Source organism: Camelus bactrianus, chromosome 1 (assembly GCF_048773025.1).
Source record: "Camelus bactrianus isolate YW-2024 breed Bactrian camel chromosome 1, ASM4877302v1, whole genome shotgun sequence".
NCBI classification, from domain to species: domain Eukaryota; kingdom Metazoa; phylum Chordata; class Mammalia; order Artiodactyla; family Camelidae; genus Camelus; species Camelus bactrianus.
The window spans coordinates 80,105,178-80,125,777 of record NC_133539.1 but is presented as its reverse complement, the minus strand read 5'-3'; the positions used below and the strand labels follow the sequence as shown (position 1 = coordinate 80,125,777).

At 37.3% G+C, this 20,600-nt stretch overlaps 1 protein-coding gene across 1 annotated transcript in view; it reads right to left on the bottom strand.

Annotated features, from left to right (window-relative positions):
* Nucleotides 1-20,600, bottom strand: part of SPATA16 (spermatogenesis associated 16) — a 181,155-nt gene that overhangs the window by 47,307 nt on the left and 113,248 nt on the right. Inside the window, exon 5 of the mRNA XM_010947784.3 lies at nt 6,802-6,949. Within this exon, the coding sequence (XP_010946086.2) occupies nt 6,802-6,949 (148 nt within the window). The remainder of the gene's footprint in view (nt 1-6,801; nt 6,950-20,600) is intronic.

Here is a 20,600-nt window from a genome sequence, read left to right as displayed (position 1 = left end):
TTTTTAAGAGGTCGACAGAGGATATCTGATCCTCAATAAACTTGATGTTTATTCTGTAATAATTAGTTAAGCTTTGCATTTGTTTTATGCATTTTTCTATATGTGTGATATTTCAGAATAAAAATATTTTAAAGAACAAGTAAAAAGAAAACAATACAAACAGCTTGGATGGGGCTGTATTCTAGGTGTGAAATGCCGTGATTATCTGTGGACCACAAAGTCGTAAAGAAAAGCTCCTTCCTGAAAGGTGTAAGTTAACCGAGCCAAGTATTAAAGCAAAAATAAATAGGACCTGAATGCTAATTATGCTAAACTAAAGGGAAAAAAAGCTAGCACTACAAAATAGAAATTTCAAATTCTGCACAAAATCAACTTGTAGAATTTAAAGTTGAGGATGTAGAGACATTGTTCTATGATTGAAGGCTGAATCTTTAGGGACTTCAATGCTCAGCTGCATGATTTATTAGATGGCAGTGCCTAATGATTAGCTATAATATTATAGAGTGGCTAGATTAGACAGCCTAAGTAAATGTTTCAGGAAAAAATGTCTTAACGTGAGTAAGTATTTACTTCACTACTCCCTTACCTGCTAAAATGAGCTCTCTTTGTCTTTAAATGGTTTTGGAGCTTTTTTATGTATACTGAGGTAACTGGTGATGGATAAGAACTGGAGAAATTGATAAGGCTACCAAGACTGACACTGGAAAGGGATTAATCTATCTATTTATGAGGGAAAAAATTTGGGGAGTGTGTTTGGAGAGCAGAAGGAAAGTGGCCATTTAGTGTGCATGTGTGTGCATGTGCATTACAAGGTTTTGCTGAGCAAAATGGATAAAATACCTCTGATATCTGTTTTCTGCCATGTATCTCATTCCAACCACACCACCTTTCCCCAACCCATTGGTTTTTCTTGAGAGGCTATAGTAAAAGCATGTTACTTTTATTTATTTTTGGATTACTGACTGGTATTTCTTTAAATGGGGCATTGTCTATCCTCAGATCCCGTGAGAAAACATATTAAGTAGGATGCATTACACCTTCCAGGGATGTCTGGGAGAAATGCAGTTATAGAGGGTAAGAGACAGTAGATGATGGAGACCAGAGGCAAACAGTGCTGTAACTTGCTACTGCAAAAGCACAAGTGAACTGCCTGTTGAGGAGTGTTTACTTTCATTAGCTAGCACAGCTCCACACTTCCCATGAAGACCAACATTTTAATGTTTTAAGAACAGAGACTGTAACCCCATTTCTTTACTTTTGGAATGATTCTCTGTTTCTAACAAGTTCTGTGGTACAGATAGGAGATGATTTATCATCCTTATAACTGACCTAGCTGGACACTTTCATAATAATAGTGAGAATGTAGGCTCTACACTTTCATAGTAATAGTGAGAATGTAGGCTCTTTAATTCTATAAACTTTTCCAATTGATAAAGTCAGTTAGAAAGAGGAAGATAGTCTAATCTTGGAAACTCTTGCTCGTGATAAAATTATAATATTTTAAAGAAGAAAGAATAAAAAGAGGGATTTTCACTTCAGTTTTTAGAGAGCATAGGAATGTATTATCCTTACTGGTAAATGATGACTGAACAAGAACAAGGTTATAAATTTCAGTGAAAAGCAATTTTAAAGGTCTATTTTAAAACAATATATTATTCCTCTGAACATACATATTTACTCTTGGGAGTTAAATTGCATTGGAAAGACAAAATATGACTATCCATCTAAGTGTTAAAGTAATTGATATCTGATCCAGAAAACTTTTCTATTAAACATTACTAAGCACAGATCCATTACTGAATATTTATTTATTTAGTGAATAAATCTTGATATTTTCATCAAGAGGAGACAGGATATGCTTATTGTATTACTTTATTATTATTAAAATACAACCATGCAAGAATAAGAACTATACAGAATTGCATTATTTCATTGGAATATATGAATAAAAATCTCAAGCAAAATCTTTATAAATGAAAACATCATAATTCTGGAGCTGGTGAATTATTATTTGTTTTATATACCCTGACTACTCTGCATGAATCAAACTGGATTTTTCCTTAAATAAGAAAAATGGATAGCTATACTGCTAAAAATTCAGTAATTTTTTCTCCATGAAACATAATGCAATATAGCTCTATTATAATATGGCTTTAAGATTTTGGTGGGTCTTACCACATCCCCAAAATAGCAAAGAATGCACAGTAAATTCCTGAGGATATATAAGCCTGGTTGTCTCACGATTTGATTTGAATTTTAACCCTCCCTTATCAGTCTTGTAGAAGTTATAGGGGCAGTATGGTCCTAGTGCCTGCCACTGAGGGTGAAGTGGGTTTTTCTCATAATAAATCATTGAATTTATTTGGTCCATTTAATACATTTATAATATTTAGACCTACATGCATTTCAAAATGAATTTATTTTTACAGTTTTTTTCCCTTTGCATCTGTTTTTCCTGTGGAAATCCCTGACAAGGACGAACATGAATTAGGGGCTACCTAGGAAGAATATGCTGCCTGGGGCATCTCTGTTGTGAACATTCTTCCTGCTCGTCACCACCACCTCTGCCAGCTATTGCTGGGCTCACGGCATTGTCACGTGACCAAGGAGTAATGAACTCAATACTCTCAAGGCTTGATGAAGGTGACCTGGATTTGGGCAGAGTTTCTGAGCTGGAGGTTTGTCTGCCAACCTCTGCTGGAAGAATTAAATGTGTTAGTCTCCAAGTTTTAATGATAATACCTACTTATCCAGCAGAACTTTGATAGGTAGACTTTCCATCCAACATCTTCAAGGTACAGATCTTATGACTTTCATCTGTTGATTGTTTGTTTAGATGATTTCTGTAATTCTTACTTACGGCCTCAATTTCTCTTGCTTCAATGAAGACTACACAATTGTGTTCTGTCTCCCATGGGACATCAGCATCTCTTGTGAAACAGTGCCCCCTTTCTGTGAGTGGGTACAAACACATATGAGACCATCCACGTGTAGTTGTCCAAGGAAGGATGAGATGGTAGAAGAGAAGGTACACAGACTCTGTTTCTGAGGATGAATTGTACTGCATATGGAGGAGTGTTTACCCATCCTCCACTGAATTCTCATGAATTTATTGTGTACATTGTAGATGGAGTAGGACACTGCCTACTTGTTAGGATGTAAGGCAGTGTATTAGAGTAAAGCTACTTGATTTAACAAAGAAATCCCAAATCTCAGATCTAAAATAAGAGAATTTTGGTTTTTTGTTCATATTGGTATTCAGTGGGTTGCCTTCCACATGGTCATTTAGGGATCCAAGCTTCTTTTGTCTTGTAGCTTCTTTAGTTCCATGGTCCTACCCACTCAGTCATTGGCTAGGGAGAGTTCTTCATGGTAGAGGTTTATGGGCTAGGCCTGGGAATGGCATATGTTATTTCTGTCCACATCTCATTGGCCATTACTGAGTCATGAGCTTCATCTAACTGTAAAGGAAGCTGGCAGTGTATTCTAATTACATGCACTGGGGGAAAAGAAAATAGTTTGGTAAACAATTAGCTAGTCTTTGCCACTTTCAGAGGCTTTCTTGTACCCCCAAACTGTTTCCTCCTCCATCATTCTTTTAATTAGAATAAGCCTTCCATTCCACAATTAGAGCTTAGGTTTTAATTGAAATATTCTCTACAAGAGAGGAAATACATAATCCAGTTTCCATCCTGAAATACAAATTACTAAGGTCATATTCTTTCTTAGAAGCAGGTATATTCTAGCACTACCTAGTATAGTGCCTGGAATATATGTGGTCAATAAATAATCGATGAACAGATGAATAGACTATCCATCTCCATTGTACATTCTCTTCTTGACCTGAGGATCTTGGATTCTGGAGCGTGGAGAAAGGAGAGGAGAAATGGCAGAATAACAGCAAGTTGGAGAGAGGGTTAAAACCACTTCCAGTCTCCAGTGGAGCAGAGGGGATTTCTAGAGTAAGATCCAGAAGGTGATTGGATTCACAAGCCAGCACTCTGGCAGGGAGGGACTCCCAGAGAGTGGCTCTAGTTTGGGTCAGCTTGTATGGTTGGGGTGGTTCTTACACATTTAAGAAGAATCTACAGCCAAGAGGAAGCATGGGGAACTCTTGCGGGTCCCCTTGGGTCCCCTCATGTGTTAGATAAAGGAGCCCATCAGATTCTGCTCAGCCTGACAGAGCTGTCTCAAGCGGCACTAACCATGGGATCAGTGGGTATGCTTGAGCTCTGAAAGTTGAAACAAGGCAAGGGGGAGAAGAAAATCCTGTGTGGAAAGGGGTAAAAAGCTGGTGAATTTGATTAGATAGTAACTGAAGGCAGACTAAATTTTAGAAATGACTGGATGGGATTGAGTCAAATCCTCTGGGGTGGAATAGAATATATTTTGGGCTCTGGGCAGACCAAAGTTGAATATGGGTAGGTTAAAAAAAGTCTCATGTTTGCACACATTCCTTGTGTGATTGTCCAGGCACCCTGTGCATGACTGTTTGTTGAATTAAAAAGTCAATAAATTTTTGGCAGCCTAGAAGCTTCTTAAATTCTATCTACAAGGCAGGTAAAAGAAGAATCTTAGGTTTGGGGTCATGCCAACGAAACAAGGTCACTCTTCTAGGCCTTATCTCTCCTCGTGTGACTTACATTCTAGCTACTACTTTTGTCTACTGATGCCCGCCCTAATCACCAGTCTGTATGTCCTGTGAGAAATATCCTGAAGCTAAAGACCACATTTGACTTGCCCCCTTCCTCACCTTGGAATTGCCTGGGGGGAAAGGAAACCATACCACTAAGATTTGCACATACAGTTAATAACAGTAGTTTCACCATCATTCCAGCAGTGGCTTTGGAAAGAGACCCTTTAATCATTTGCAACAGAGGCAAATAATGTCATCAATGCAATGGCCTGTTAGCGCAAAGTACCCATTCTACAGAGCAAAGAACCTAACCAGTCCTACTGAAATGTGAAATTCTAGATTGCCTTCTCTACCTCCTGTTCTCCTTCAGAAGCTGTGTCTTTCCTCTCTCCCTTTTCATGTAACACTGTCACACTCCAGTAATTCTTAAATAACAGAAACAATTATTAGTAACTTATAATTATCTTCTCTTCCAACGTATAAGATCCTTTAGCATGAATCATCTTGCCAATGGATCATAACTCATCTTGATGACAGGTTTGATGGAGTTACATGAGACACGAATCTGACTCGTTACTGTTATTATTGTTTTTAAACCCTCACTGGAAACAGTGCTTCCTAAGTATTGATTAATCTTCACGACTTCTCTGTGAAGTAGGTTAAATATAACTAAACTTGATTCTACCAGTAGAGGAATTGGGAAACTGGTGATCTCCTCAATGAATCTCTTCATTACCAATGTATCTGACAGTAGATAAGGAAAGAGCTGAATCTGATTAATTTTCCATGACACTAGATAGACATAATTTTTGTGTGCTGTTATGCCACTCCCCCCCAAAAAAATCCTGAAGATAAGCATGATAAAATGATAAATGATCTGTAACAATTAGCAAAAAAAATGTGAGTTGCGAAACATTTTTATCTACTTCCTTACAAAATGCTCCAACTAAGTAAATTAGCCTCAGTGGTCATCACAGGATGCATGTGCTTTCTTCTCTTCACTTTTTCTGCCTTCAGATTTTCATTGTTTCTTAGGGATTCACTATTCAGTCATCACTTGATTATCTTTAATATCTTTGCTTTGAAGAGCTTGAGGCATTGTGGAAAAAATAAAGACTCTATAGGACTTAAATTTAATACTTCTGTCACATCTCTGCTTCTATCAGAAGGAAATAGTGTAGCTCGATGCAAGGACATGGGTTCAAATTCAAGACTTGCTGCCACTGATTTGTTGATTTCCTGTGTATCTTTGGAAAAGCTGTTTATTTTCTCTGGTTGCTATTTTCTTGCTTCTAAATGAGAATCATCTTACTCACTTCAAAAGTTATGGGAGTAACAGGAGATATAATAAATGTCGATTGCCTGGCATCTTAAAAGTTATCACTAATGGAATGTATTATTAATCGTACAATTCAGTGATCTGGCCCCAAAACCCTGACAAAAGAAATGAAGGGGTCTTAATAGGAGGATGTGGTAATAAGCATGTGCATTTTGAGATTTTGCTTAACATGGTAGTCATTGTTGATTGGCTCTTAAGTTAGTATAAGGAAATCCTTGTCTCAGAATAACCATTGTATTATAGTAGTAGATATAGTAGATAGTAAAAAGTATTCTGGAATGAATGAAAAAAAGCAAGTGGCTTCCAAAGACAGAAAGAGGGAAAAAGGACGATACCAGTGTTGTGTTCTCTATGTACACTTGGCTATCCAGATCCCATTTGGATACCAGGGCCCCAAGAACATAAAAGAAGAGGGAGGTTTAAGGTGTGAGATAGATGGAAGAAGGAAAGTAGAAAGAGCAGGCACTGGAGGGAAAAGAAATCCATCTTCAGGAAACTGCTATAGTCACCTAGTTTACTGATGAAGGATATGGGGAAAGGTGACATTTTACCACAGGTTATTCCTTCATGTTTTATAATCTTAGAATTTCTAGGTTTTTTTTACCTCTCCTCTTAAAAAAAGAAACACGATGGCACAAGGAATATTGTGCTAGACCTGTAGGGCTTGCCCTATAGAAAACCTTAAAATAACTTCCCAGTTCGACTCATCAGATTAAAACAGTGTATCCCTGAAACTGAAATAATAGACAAAACCTCCAGAAATGGCCTATATTGGTTTTTATGGAAATGGAGTGTCAGCTGATACCTTGAAGGCATTGAGTCTTACCTGTGTAGATATAGTCCACATATGCAGGATGAGTTTTTGTGAAAACCTCTTTTACTTTTTCTATTTTATCAGCTCTGATTTTTGTTGCAAATGGTGTGTACATAACCGAGAAAGATTCCGTTCTGGTGATGGCTTCTTCAATCATGGCCTGAGAGGAAGCAAACAACCAATTTGGCATCAATAACAATACATGACTTTTTAAGAATGTAAAAAAATATAATTACCTTTATGGATGACTTAAAAATCTATATACTGCACTGCAAAGATAACATATTTTGGTCTTGACTATTCATTAGAATAAAATTTTAATTAGTTCTGGAAATACTATTTCATATTAAGAAAACCAATTAAAGGAGGAAAAGTTTGTAAGCAGACACCTCTAAACTGAGCTTGCTTGAAGGTAAAAATAAAAATTCTATTTCCTGAGTTGTCATTTTTAACTTGATTTTAAAATTCGAATTCTTAAGTCTAACATAATTACCTTATGAACAAACACTGTAGAGCAATTTGTACTTTAAAAAACTAGTTGAAATATCTAGATTGTAAGTATTATCTATAAATAACATGGCTAACTAGACAAACTATATATTTTCTTTCTTCCAATACCTGGCAAAGCCTTTAGGTATTAAAAAAAAAAATTGTTTCTCAACTTCCTCCCAGCAAAACTTCCTTTTCCTCCAGATCACAAGAGCCATTTGGGATGAATTCAGCTATTTAAGAATTTCTTTAAATTTTCTTTGCTCATCTACAGTATCTTTCTTGATAAAGCCTGCTGTCACTCTGAGCTTCCTGTTTTAACTTGGTCCATTAGTATTTGAAACAGACCAAAAGGAAATTTATGTGAAATTTTAAAAGGAATTTATTCCTTTCTACAACGTTTCCTTCTAACGAGGGTTGAGCATTGGATAAAAAGTGGAAGTGTCTACTATCTATAGTCATCTCATTTTTCTGAAAATAGCATATTATAAAAATCCATATTTATTTATAGGAATACATTTTTTCACAGACAACTGAGTGCCAATAACCAATAAGAAAAAATAATAGATTTGAACTTTCCAACAAAGAAAAACATCATTTAACACACAGCAATTTATATTATTACTGGCAAGGTATTTTGGAAAGAAGTTTTAAACTAATATTAAAAGCCGTAAGGAGTTGATTTTAAACTGGAAGGCTGATTTAACTTGTTGATTACTTACTTCATTCCTCAGTGACTTTGATGGCTCATGATCCATTTTCTAATTTCTAATTTAAACTTGTTGAGGGACAAATTTCTGATGGCTGAGGGAAAGAACTTACACTGCCCACAACAGTGTCCTTTGCAGGTGTGAGGAACCAGAGGGGGAACAAAGCGTACAATTTTGACACCAAAGTCAGAGCCAGCACTTAGCTAGAGGTAGTGATGGGTTATGCAGCGATGGTTGTGAGTGTGCAGCTGGGCTTGATGCTGAGTGCCGGGTGCTATTTGGAAGGATGAACAAGGACGATGCATGCAGCAGGTCTGGCATTCAGAGATGTGAATTAAGAACTTAAGCTATTTAGGTACCAGGTTCCAGTCTTCCAGCAAAAATAAAGATCCTTTATATGACATGGAATATTTTTTCCAGCTTGGTGCTTACATATGTTCATTGCTGGAACGAATTCTGGGATGGCCTGTCCAGACCAAAAGAGTAAATAGTCATACCTGGATGTGTGTTGAGTGAGGTACCGAAGAAGGAAGCTGCTCTGGACCTTGGTTCTAAGGTCACAATCTTACTTTACTGCCTTTTGTAAGCTGTTAGTTCTTGTATTAGTTTGCTAGGGTTGCCATATGAAAGTATCACAGACTGAGTGGCTTAAATAACAGGAATTAATTTTCTCATAGTTCCAGAGGTATCTGCAGGGTTGATTTCTTCTTAGACCTCTCTCTTTAGCTTGTAGATCTCCTGTGTCTTTGCAAGGTGTTTCCTCTGTGTGTGTCTGTATTCTACTCTCCTCTTATAAGGATACCAGTCATATTGGATTGAGTCTCACTTAAAGACCTCAATTTTACCTTAATTACCTCTTTAAAAACTCTATTTGCAAATACAATCACAATCTGCATCTTGGGATTAGGACTTCAGCCTATAAATTTTTTAGGGGAACATGATTCAACCCATAATACTTCCTAACACTCAAATAGGGGGCAGGTGGGTCATATCTCAGGTGGGTCATATTTCAGTGGTAGATCCTAGGTTCAATCCTGGTATCTCCATTAAAAAATAATAACTTTTCTGATGGTCTCTCTGAATATCTTGGGGAAGGGTATTTTGCCTTAAATTCTGGATCAAAAACTTCAGTGAAGTTATTTAACCCTCTAGTTTGCTTCCAGAAAGATATTAAGGGTATCCCAGTAAGGCCAGGACAGAAGAAAAACAGTCTCTCTATCCCATTTCTTTTACAGCTGCTGGCAGCATAAGTGACTGCTGGCAGGATCACTTTGCTAAGCCATCTCACAGCAGGGCAGAAAGACTGATGCCCAAGAGCCTACATCAGCTTTTTTGCATGTGGCAAAAGTGTGGGCTTTGTGTGGCAGCCTGATTTGCTCGTTTACGACATTGTGCTCTTGGCTTGATGCTGAAGGCGTGGCATCCAGGCTTCCACGGGGCTCTCCGCTGAGGAGGGTATGTGCTGGAGCATGGCCTCCCTCTCTTCCCACTCAGAGCCAATAGAAATGGGGTTCTTCTGTGGCTTCTGCCCTCAATCCTGAAGATGATTAAGGAAGTAGGTGAGTAAGCAGAGTGTGTATACAAGAATAGGGATTGGATTCTCCACTGAAGATACCTTCTCAAAGGAAATTGTTACAGCCCCAAGAAGAAATACTGCAACATAGAGTAGACGTGAAAATACAGATTATCTTTGCTCCAGATCCTGACACATCCTCGCTATGTTTTAATATATTAATATTTTTGTTTTTCTAGAGATAGACAATCTTGAGACTTTGAACCTGTCTCACATTGCTCTTATAAAGGAAAGGAGTAATATTATAAATAAATAAGTATATATATTCATGTATATTTAAATATTTCTGGTACATTATTGAATAACTCATTAGTGAATCGATTTAGAAAAAATTAGCTTTAAAATATTTATTACATTATAATTATAAATGTTATAATATTTATTATTTAAAATAGTGGGAATTTTGGACTGCTTTTGGCCGGACAACAAAATATCAGGTTTTCATCTTGTGATGGTAATAATTTGATAATTTAGAATTGGGCTTGTCTTTCATGAAGAGTCCAATATACACAGATTGAAATTTTAAAATATAAAGATTTTAAAAGCTGGAATGTTTTGTAATAATCAGAGACGTTAAAATAAAAATTTTAATTTCCCTTTCTTCATCAAAGATTTTCCTTGATTTTGAAAATAAATTAAGTGTCCAGATGAGAAATTGCAGCTTGTAACAAGTAAGCCATGCTAAAAACGAAAGTTTCAAATGATAGTTTTCAATTTGACAAAAATTTTCTGCAGTTGAGGCGTTCTTTCCCAGTGCATGACATTTCTCTGGTGTCAATAAATGTTGCACGTGTGCAGAGAATGGGGAAAACAATCAGTCCACGTGTCCTGTTGTTAAGCGTACACTGTTATTAATTATGCTTTCTTTGCTGCTACACAAACATAAACTTTGAAATTAGGTGTTTGCATTTGGGGGTCCTAATAACTCTCTATTATTTTCCTCATGTTTATCACGTTTTAAAGCTTATTGTTACATGAACCAAGAGTGTATGTGGGAAACTCATTTCCTCTGCAGACAGTAACATAATAATTTCTCCTTATACTTTAGCTAATCAAAAGAACCCTTTGCTCCCTCAGAAATCAACTTCCCAGGATAACTATGTAACAAGAAAGACTATGTGTGGGAGAGACAGGTGAGAGGATCAAGAGTAAAGGGAAGCAATCAAAGTACAGGGAAAAGATGACTAGCAAAAGAGAAAAAAAATCAGATTTATCTTCCTCTAAACCTAAGGTGGGTGGTTCTTCCTGGTAAATTTTTAAGAGCAGTCAAAGTGCCCAGGATAAATCTTGCAGTAACCATAAACCTCAAACATTTTCAGGATGATAGGATTATGACATTTTTTTCCTTATCTTTTTGCTGGAGGCTTTGGATAAATTGTGACCTTTAAACTGTGTGTCCAGTGTTGGTGGTTCAGTGAGTAGAATTCCTGTCACAACTAATTAGAAAATGTGATAAAATTATTACAGATTATTATCAAATTATTCCTTTAATGCTCCCAATATCAGGGTTGACCATAATTGCAGTAAATTGCTTCACTTACAAGATTAGATCTGGAAAGAACCTTGGGAATTTTCCAGCTCAATTCGTTGAATTGGAGATGACTTAAATGACTTGGAGAGGCAGAAGTGACTTTTCTAAGGATTAATGGCTTTTTAATTCTATAGAATTTAAAATTGGAGTCTCAAATATTGTATTTCACTTTCTCTTTTGAAAATTAGGGCTTTACCTCCTGGGTTTTACCCTCCTATTTAAAAGCAGTCATAATAAATATTATTTTAAACTCTAAAGTATTTCATTTACTTTAGTTGTGCGGTGCACATGAGTGCTGTAGGATTTTAGAACACGTCTGTCTGTGTGTCCTGGGCACTTGGTTGGGCATGTTCCCTTGCAGTTAGGTGTGGCCATGTGGGCCAGTGGAATGTAGGCAGGAATGATGTTCTTCCCAGGGTTAGCACATAAAACCTCCCCTAGTGTGATCTCTTATTTTCTTTCCTTATCAGCTGCCTAAAGAGGGAGGACTCCCAGGACATGGAGGAAGGCGTAGCTACAGGATGGAAGGAATATGGGTTCTCCTGTTGCTGACTGGAGGAGGACCAACCAGCAACACCCACATTGGACTGCAGTGTGAGTGAGAAATCAGCCTTTATTGTTTTAACTTACTGATATTTTGGAGTTATTGTAGCAGTTAGTCTACCTTAATACATAAACAATAATAAGGGAAAATTGGAATCTTCCCCATAATCCATTTTTCCCCACTAAGCTTTATGTATTATTTTAAAAAATAAAGAAAAAGATGGTATTTTAAAATAAAATAACTTCCCATTTAGCAGTGTGATAAATGCTTTTAATCCTCCTAAAGTTCATCTAAGTGAGTAGTACTATTGGATGAATATTATGATTGTATTGTTTTATCTTCAGAGTTAACATTATTACATTCAAAGGAAGCACTGCTATACTTTCAACCGATAAATGGTTGAGATGGGAACCTTTAGTCCTTAGTGGTCAATATGGCTCTTTATCATTAATGATAAATTTTGAATGATGATTAGAATTTTCTAGAAAATGGAAAAATAAAAAATTTGAGCAATATTTTCCAATTTTGATCCTTTTAAACATATCGGGATTTAATTTGAAAGATTTCAGTTTTCTTTGAAATTTAGATTCAACCTAATGAGCAGATTTCCCTAAAGAGCAGACCATACCTGAGACTTACTTATAAACCTCTTCATAATATCATTTATGCAATAGCCAAGATTGACATTTTAACGATGATTTTATTAATATAATATGTCAGAATAAAATATGTAATAATTAATTGTTTGCCCCTGCCTTCATGATCGACATTTTAATGCTGAAATATTGCCTTGGATTTACCAGAGTTCTTTTATTAAGCAACCTTCACTATAAGTTCTGTATTTTTCTAATATAAGGAAAGATTTGTCAGCTGTGCCATTACATTTATTAGCCCAGTGGTGTGAAAATTATAAATATCTCCATGCAGTTTAAATCAAGATATTTAATTTTTACTTGCATTTTCTGGAAATTAACCAAATATTGTACAGACAGGTTACTTGTACCAAGGTAAGCAAATTTTTAATAGCTATTTTGAGTTCTTTACTTTGCAACCTATCCTGTTTAAAAACAGTCATGGTAAATACCATTTTAAATTCTAAAGTATTTAATTTACCTTAGTTTTGCAGTGTATGTGAGTGCTATAGAATTTTGGAACATATACATGTGTGTGTGTGTCCATATATTTTGTGTGTGTGTGTGTGTGTGTGTCTGTGTCTGCGCGCGTGCGCACGTGCACTCCAGTGTTCACTATCCAGTCTGATTAGGATTAGGGTTAAGGTTGTGATTATATACTTCCATTAGCTGAATAACTTCAGCATTTAATGCCCCAAATTTACTCTGTATTAATTTTTAATCATTTATATTTTGTAGCACAATTTTATTTCCATGTCCCTTCAGCATGGAACTAAAGAGATGGAAGGGGGCTCAGGTATTATTTTAAAATCACTCAACTGTTACCAAGGAAATGAGACTTGTTAGTTCTGGTGAGTCACATGAGGTCAGAAAATTAAGAGACAGAAGCAAGACAAGAACACAAGTCTTCTAAGCCAGTACTTTGTCTTACACTGAATTTTTATCGTAATTAAATTGTATAATATCAAATATTACTTTCCTCTTTCTTTTTCCATGATTATCTTATCCCTGTCTTCAAAGACAAGAAAAATTTGACTTTAATGCTAAAAAAGAAACAAATAGGCCACATCAAAACTAAACCAGGTCAAGATCCCCTCATTACAGTAATCCTAACACAAAACAGAATATTCATCCTTCACACCTACTGGCCACAATAAGACTGTTTTGTCCACTGGCTGCTCATTAGATTTAGGATATGCTATCATTTAGCATGCCTGTCTCAAAGAGAAATATTTACAAAAATTAAATGAAAGGCTCCTTGATAGGGGAAGTTAATAATGTGCTTGGGTTGGTCTAGCTTATTTAATGGCAAAGCACATATAATTTATAAATAGAATTTAAAGTGTGTTCTTGTTCTAAAGACCCTGAATAATTTTATGCTTGCACATTAGAGAAACACCAACAGATAGAAACTCAGAACTACAAGTGTGGGTTTCAGCAGCCTCCAGACTCTTTAGGATCCCACAGAGCTTTCATTCTTGATGACTTAAAATGAATCACCAAAAGGTATCACAGGAATACGTAGCTGCTTTACTGGTAATTATTTCATAAGCACAACTGGGTATTGCTAATGAGCTTTAGCCTCTGTGTTCAGTGGTAAATGTCAACGCAGTTTGAACCCTTTTTTGTCATTGTACATTTCATCTCTATGCTTCATTTAGTTTTACAAAAGTAGGTATTCCTTTCCTTAATGGTAAGTATGTTATTTCTGATTGTATTTCTTGACTGGTGCTTTTAGATTGGGTGTGGCTTGCTGGTACACACAGTAGATTTAATGGTAAGATTGGGACAAGAACTCGGTAACTGGGTTCCCAGACTTGTACTGTTTTTTCCACCAAGAGTTTGTCTTATCTCTTGGGTTACTACGTAAGATGACTTTGAGTGGAAAACTCAAGGTGCCCTTGAAAAAAGTGTGTATTGGAGAAGAGGTTGAAAGAGTCCAAGGATGTTTAATTTGGAGACAAGACTTAGGTTGTACGGACGAACTGTTACCAGAGAGGAACCTGCGCTTGTACTCTGCCTGTGTAGGTTTTGTTGATAATTTACTGATAAATCTGGAAAACTCATTAATTAATTAAATGTGTTCACTGTGCATTGGCAAAGTGCTATAGATATATTATTTTGTTTATTTGTTAAGGCAACACTGGAAAACAAGCATTATTATCCCACTTAACAAATGAGAAAACCTCAGTCTTTATCTATTACAAGATGTAGGAGGTCTCATGGCTGCTTAGTGACCGAGCTGGGATTCAAGTCAGTTTTATATCAGTCGGAGCCTTGTCCTCTGAGCCATTTATGCCACGCGGACTCATAAATGAGGTCGATAGCCCTGTTCAGCCCTAAGACGGGATTACAAATATAAGAATCCTTAGCAGGAGGAAAAAAGTTCTAATAGATAGAGCCTTCCAGCGAGAGAACTGGTCATTTTGGAAGCAAGTAGCTCCATGGCCCTGGTGGTGCGCAGACCAAAGACGGGTGTTGATCTATCTGGAAGCCAGTGAAAGGGGCTACTGTGCTGTGTAGAAATGTGCCTATAGTGCTAGAGTCCATTACTCAAAGTTTGTCCTTGGTGTACACCTACCTCCCCGGAATTTCTTTTCTCCCTCAAGTTTCAATCTTGCCTAGACACCAGATACCTCTTCTTTTTCTTCCTATGTCTTTCATTTGCCTTTAATTAATCTTTTCTGGGCTGTAGCTCCTTACCGAGGACTTTGTATTTTAGAAGGCAACGGGTTACAGGAGAATGATATTATGGGGCAAATGTCCCCCTATAAATACCTTCCCGTCATCAAGATGTCTCAGAAGGGGGATAATTGCTACTGAGAAATGTAACAGGCTTGTCAGAGTGTGTATATAAAAAAGTGTATACATACACATGCACGCACACATGCACATACACTCTGTGACAACAAAAACACATGACAACTTCAAGTGATACGAAATGAAATGAAATGCTGTCTTCAAGAGACCTGCCACGCTACTTCCAGGTTATCTGTCGAGTCTCTAGTTTTATCTCTGATTTGTGTCTTATATGTGAATGTTAAAGCAGGCCCACCTCCACCTGATAAAGAATAAATAAAATGAAGACTTTCCATGCTAATTATGATGTTTTCCATCCCTTTAGGTTTGGGCTTGAAATAGTCCTCCCAAAGTCTTCTGGAGGTTTATTACTGTCTTTTGTACGTTGCTAAGTCCTAGTTTAGACCGTGCCATATAAAATAGCACCTGTACTTTCTTGGATAAAAATAGGTTAGGTTAACAGTTACTTTATGATCCTGAAAAAAAGTTAACCATACTGCATGTTAGAAGTTGATATTTAAAATGCCAAGGTCTCATTATTTGGAAGAGGGGAGATTATGAAAAAGAAGTGATTCCACCAGGAACTATGGCACAGGAAGGGTAGGCAATGTTAAAAAATTAGTGAGGAAAATACAATCATATGACTTCAAGAAAAGAGGAGAATTGATTTTTAATTGGTGTGCAACACCACTGAAAGAATGGCTGAATATAAATAAAAACATTAAAAGCTTTGAGCTTTACTGATTATCTTATACCTGGGTGCACACAGCTTAAAATATTTCATGATTTCATGGAATAGTTATTCCACATCTCCAACTGCTAAAAAAAAAGTGACCTCAATTTCTCTGCAAGGTTGTAAATCAATAACCCATAAAAAATCTATGGGAAATATAAAAGATAACCATAAACCTCTCTAAATTTGGTTTTGCTCGTAACAATTTTTGATTTTCGGATGCAAACAAAAACAAAGAAGGAATCAACAAGTTCACAAATTTAAACTGGAAGGCAAGCCTCTATGTGAACAAAATAACCTCATGGCAACCTAGCAGAATAGCCACAGGACTTCTGGGAGTCAAGTGGCTAGACCTAAATTTGTTGAAGTAAAAGAAGGCTCGGATTGCCTTAGATCTCGGAAACCCACATCATTTTCAAATGAGAAAAAAAGAAAAAGAAATTTAGAAGTAACTTTTTTTTTTTCTCCCTTGAGAACTGTCGGAAACCCAAAAAGCTTTTTAGGAAGGGGAAAAAAAGAAAAGGAAAAGCTGACTCTATTTAATAATCACCTATGGTTATTACTGCAAAACTGAACCAGCACCATGAAAAAAATATATATATATTTCTGAAGAAGAGTATTAAGTAGCTATTTCTCAGGAGTGGGTGAGGATTAATTTTCTTGCCTGCGGTGACGCCACTCTTGCAGCCGGTAGGGCTGAGGCCCGAGTGAAGTGTGCTGCCCCCTGCAGGGCACATTCTGAGGCACCGTCCCCCAATTCTTCCCTGACCTGGATGTCTGACACTGTTTTAGCAGGAGACAGATCTGTTTATTTCTCAGTGACAATTAGGGCTCTGAAGGCAGACAACCTCCGAAAAGGTGGCACTCGGACTAGAATTCACACTGAGGGGAAGTAACTGAATGTTCGACTCATTTTTCAAAGACAGCTTTGGCTCTTGCCATGGTTGTGTGGGACTGAGGAAGAGGGACAGTGCGGTGAGGAGGGAGGTGGGGGCAGGGAGACGCAGCCTCACCCACTTGACGGTCTGGCCAAATCAGTGCCACCAAATACGTATACCCGCACTGATACGTACGTGTGGATTTAACATGTGCATGGTTCAGGTTCCTTTCTCCCTCCCTCCCTCCCTCTCTTCTTCCTCCATTTCCTTCCTTTCTTCCTTCCTTCCCAATGCCTGAGACTCTCACAGACCATCCATAGAAAAACCACACAAAACTGTACAAACGGAAAATAATGTCACGGTCACTATCTCCTTTCTGGGAACACTCAACCTTGTATCGAATAGATGCCTCAATTATATCTTTCATTTAAAAGTGAACCTCGCCTCCTGGCACACTACCTCAAATAGCATCAAAGCAAAATGAAACACAGGCAGCGTTTAACAACGCTGGTAACCATAGAAACATATCATTAAAGAATATATAAACAGGAATGAATAATTAGAGGAGAAATTCATTTCTACATTTATCTTTTTCCAAGACCCAGGAAAAGCAGCTCTCTTATACCTCTCATCTTAATTTGGATGCTTCCTCTTTAGCCTGCCTTCTGACTGAAAAATATGAGAATTCATGAAATGAGAATTTTAATATTACCTAGCTTAATGGACAAGTCTCTTTGTAGGCAGGTGACTAAAAAACATTGCAAGGATGCCCATTGTTGTCTAGATATAACATTGAATGCAAGAGAGGACCCTGAGGCAGCCAAGGAATTTGCTTTGGGGATGGGAGGTGGGCAGGAAAACCTGACTTATATCATGGCGAGAAGGGGAGAGCAGTTGTTGATGTTTAAAAATGGAAGCACGGTTTGCCTCACTTACTGGGGGCATTTCTAGAGTGGAGCATGTAGGAGGGGAGGAATCTGGGGCTTGTGGATTATATCTGTGGCATTTTCAGGTAGTCAACATCACCTTTACAGCTCGTTGGCCACTCTACCTTTGCACCTAGGAAAGTCCTGCATAAACTCCATGGTTGGCTGAATTGGTCATTAACTTAAAAAATTATAAATGGTCTCAGAGAACATCTAGCCCATGGTTGTGCATCAGAATCACCTGGAAGGGGCAGTAGACAAATATGACTTTTAGGCCCTCACTCAACTCTGGGAATCCAATATTTCAGATGTTTTCCCAAGTGACTCTTATACAGATGGTCACTAGACCAGTGTTTGAGAACCATTTTCCTAAGCCAACTTCGTCATCATAAAACAGTATAAACTAAAGTCTAGAGCAGTTGTGGTAGATTGAGTTGTTGATCTCAACTTGCTCCCTCCCTAAAACGATATCACATCCACAGCTTTGTCATGGCTTTGCAGTAAGCAGAAGAGTCTTACTCCTTGTCCTTGGGCTTGACCATATGGTTTTCTTTGGCTAATGGGATGTTAGCAAGCATGGCGGGAGCAGAGGCTTAAAATGTGCCTTACTGGTTTTGCTTACTCTCAGAATCCTGCATTTTGCTGTAAGAACAGACATCAAGTAGTTACAGGTCAAAGGAGGATAAGAGACATGTGGATCACACTTGGGCCTCTTTGCAGCTTAGAGGTAAGCTTAGCAGAGCCCAGCTAAGACCAGCCTAGATCAGACAAACCCAAGCTAACTGGCTTATTATTATAAGTCACTGGGTCTCAGAGTGATTTGTTATATAGTATTATTGTAGCAGTAGCTGACTAATACAGGAATGAAGCGACTTCATCCAAAATTGAATCCTTGCATTGAAACTATTTAAGTTATATATCATGACTCTTAGGCTTGATCTCATTTACTGCTTTACATTGCCTGTTTCCTTTTGCTTCCTTTCCTCCACTGAGTTAAGCACAGATACCCATGAGCTTCATAAGGTCCTTCTGTTCAGTCTACTTTCCCTGTATTCCAGAGCACGGTCACCTTTCCTCATCAGAGCTTACCTTTCCTTCCATCGTGTACCTTCAGGATTCTGTTTTCATGTTTCCGAAGAGACTAAGAAAGTCTCAAACTAATTCCCACACCTGTGTCAAGGGGTCACCAATTAACAGGTTAAACACTTCTAGATAAAATTTCTTTTTTTTAAGATTTCTTTTTCATATTACTTGGGGAGGACTAGAGACTTAATGCCAAATGGTGGGAATTTAAGCACAATATATGGCAATTGATAGGGAAAATATTTTTAGGTGAGTGGCTTTGGCGCTTCTCAAATTATATCTGATCTAAATACTATAATCCCTTACTTGTTCTCAGACACTTCCTGTCCAAATATTTTATAAACTCTCTGCTTGACCGGCCAAATAAATAGACTATAAACGTAGGCCATTAAGAGAAATGCTCATATGGTACTTCTATTTTGTTCTCTCTGTGGAAAAATTTTTCACAGGGAAGCAAATCTTTAGAGAGAACACATTTTTTTCCCTTCTCCTGAACATGTAGGTGTTTTGTTAAAGATAATAAATTTTTGTTTTTTTTAAAGATAAATTTTTTTTTTTGGTGGATCCTTGACCTTACTTTGCCTGTAATTTCATGTTGAAGATCTTATTTTTATTTGGAGGTTGAGATATCACACATTTTACCAGGTAAATGACTAATACTGGAATGATTTTACCCTATCAAGAAGATAAACAAAGAACTGGAATGAAAAAGGTAGCCTAAGAGATCAGCTTCCGTTCAGTGTTAAGCTGTCCTACACCATTCTCTGGTTAGTGCACAGAAATGCATTAGCGTGCTGCTACCTTGATAGCTACTTGTGAAAGAAGAAGCTAATAGCTAAAACCTTAGAATTTGCATGGAAAAATTTGTGAGCACAGAAATCAGTGAAGTAAAAAACTTCTGGAAAAAGGCAGTCTTCTCCAAATATTCTGATGAATCCCAAACTCAACTAAAGCACAAAAGGTATCCACAATTTAGAATTTAAAACACACAGACACACACACACATACTTGTCAAATTAATACAAGGACTGAATTTTTAAATTGAAAACAAAACAACTATTCCAAATTCTCAACTTTATTGGTTTGAGTTTCATGCAAAACCAGTATTTAATTTGGTTGACTGATTAACTTAACATATATGTTTACTAAGCTGCTTTTTGCAATTCACTTTGATGGTACTATAGAAGAAAACCAGATTAAGAAGGGGTGTCTAATTTAAGTACTAGTTGTTTTTCTTTGTAAATATTTTGTGCTGGAATTATATTGCTTTTGAAACAAGGTGATGTCTGTTTTGTTCACTGCTGTATTTCCCCTACATAGCACAGTGCCTAATGCAGTCACTAATGAGTGCTTCATAAATATTTGCTGAATGAGAATGAGTGACAGATACAATCTGAGAGTAGAGAAGAAAGCTATCCACTTAATTAAGAGGAGTCTGGAGACACTGGATTGGAAAGGTTTCCAGCTTGAATGACTGCAGTGCGGTTGGAGGAGGCACTACATGACACTATCATTCTGGGTGCTGTTTTTCACTTAGAGTGCTGGAAGCAGTAAATCTCTCCCGTTAGGCCCAATACCAAAGAGAAAAGGGGCTGTTGCAAAGAGTAGTGCAAGGGTCTTATCCTGTGGTCTGTGAACCCCTGAAAGCCATGGAAGGGCCTTAGGGGACTACACACTATGCACCATCTTGCTCAAGCATGTCCCTGGGGAAAATCTTTAGTTTGTCAGTGCTGCCAGCTCCTGATTTTGTCCTTTGAAATATTTCTTTTTGGTGAGCTCTCTTTGGAAACCATTTAGGCCATTGATATCTGTAAGATGGTGCACATTTCATTGCCAAATACAACTTGAATTGGATGGAAAGTCTTGGTATTCTCTGCACAGATGGAGGACCCGAGAAGTTGGCACTGCCTCAG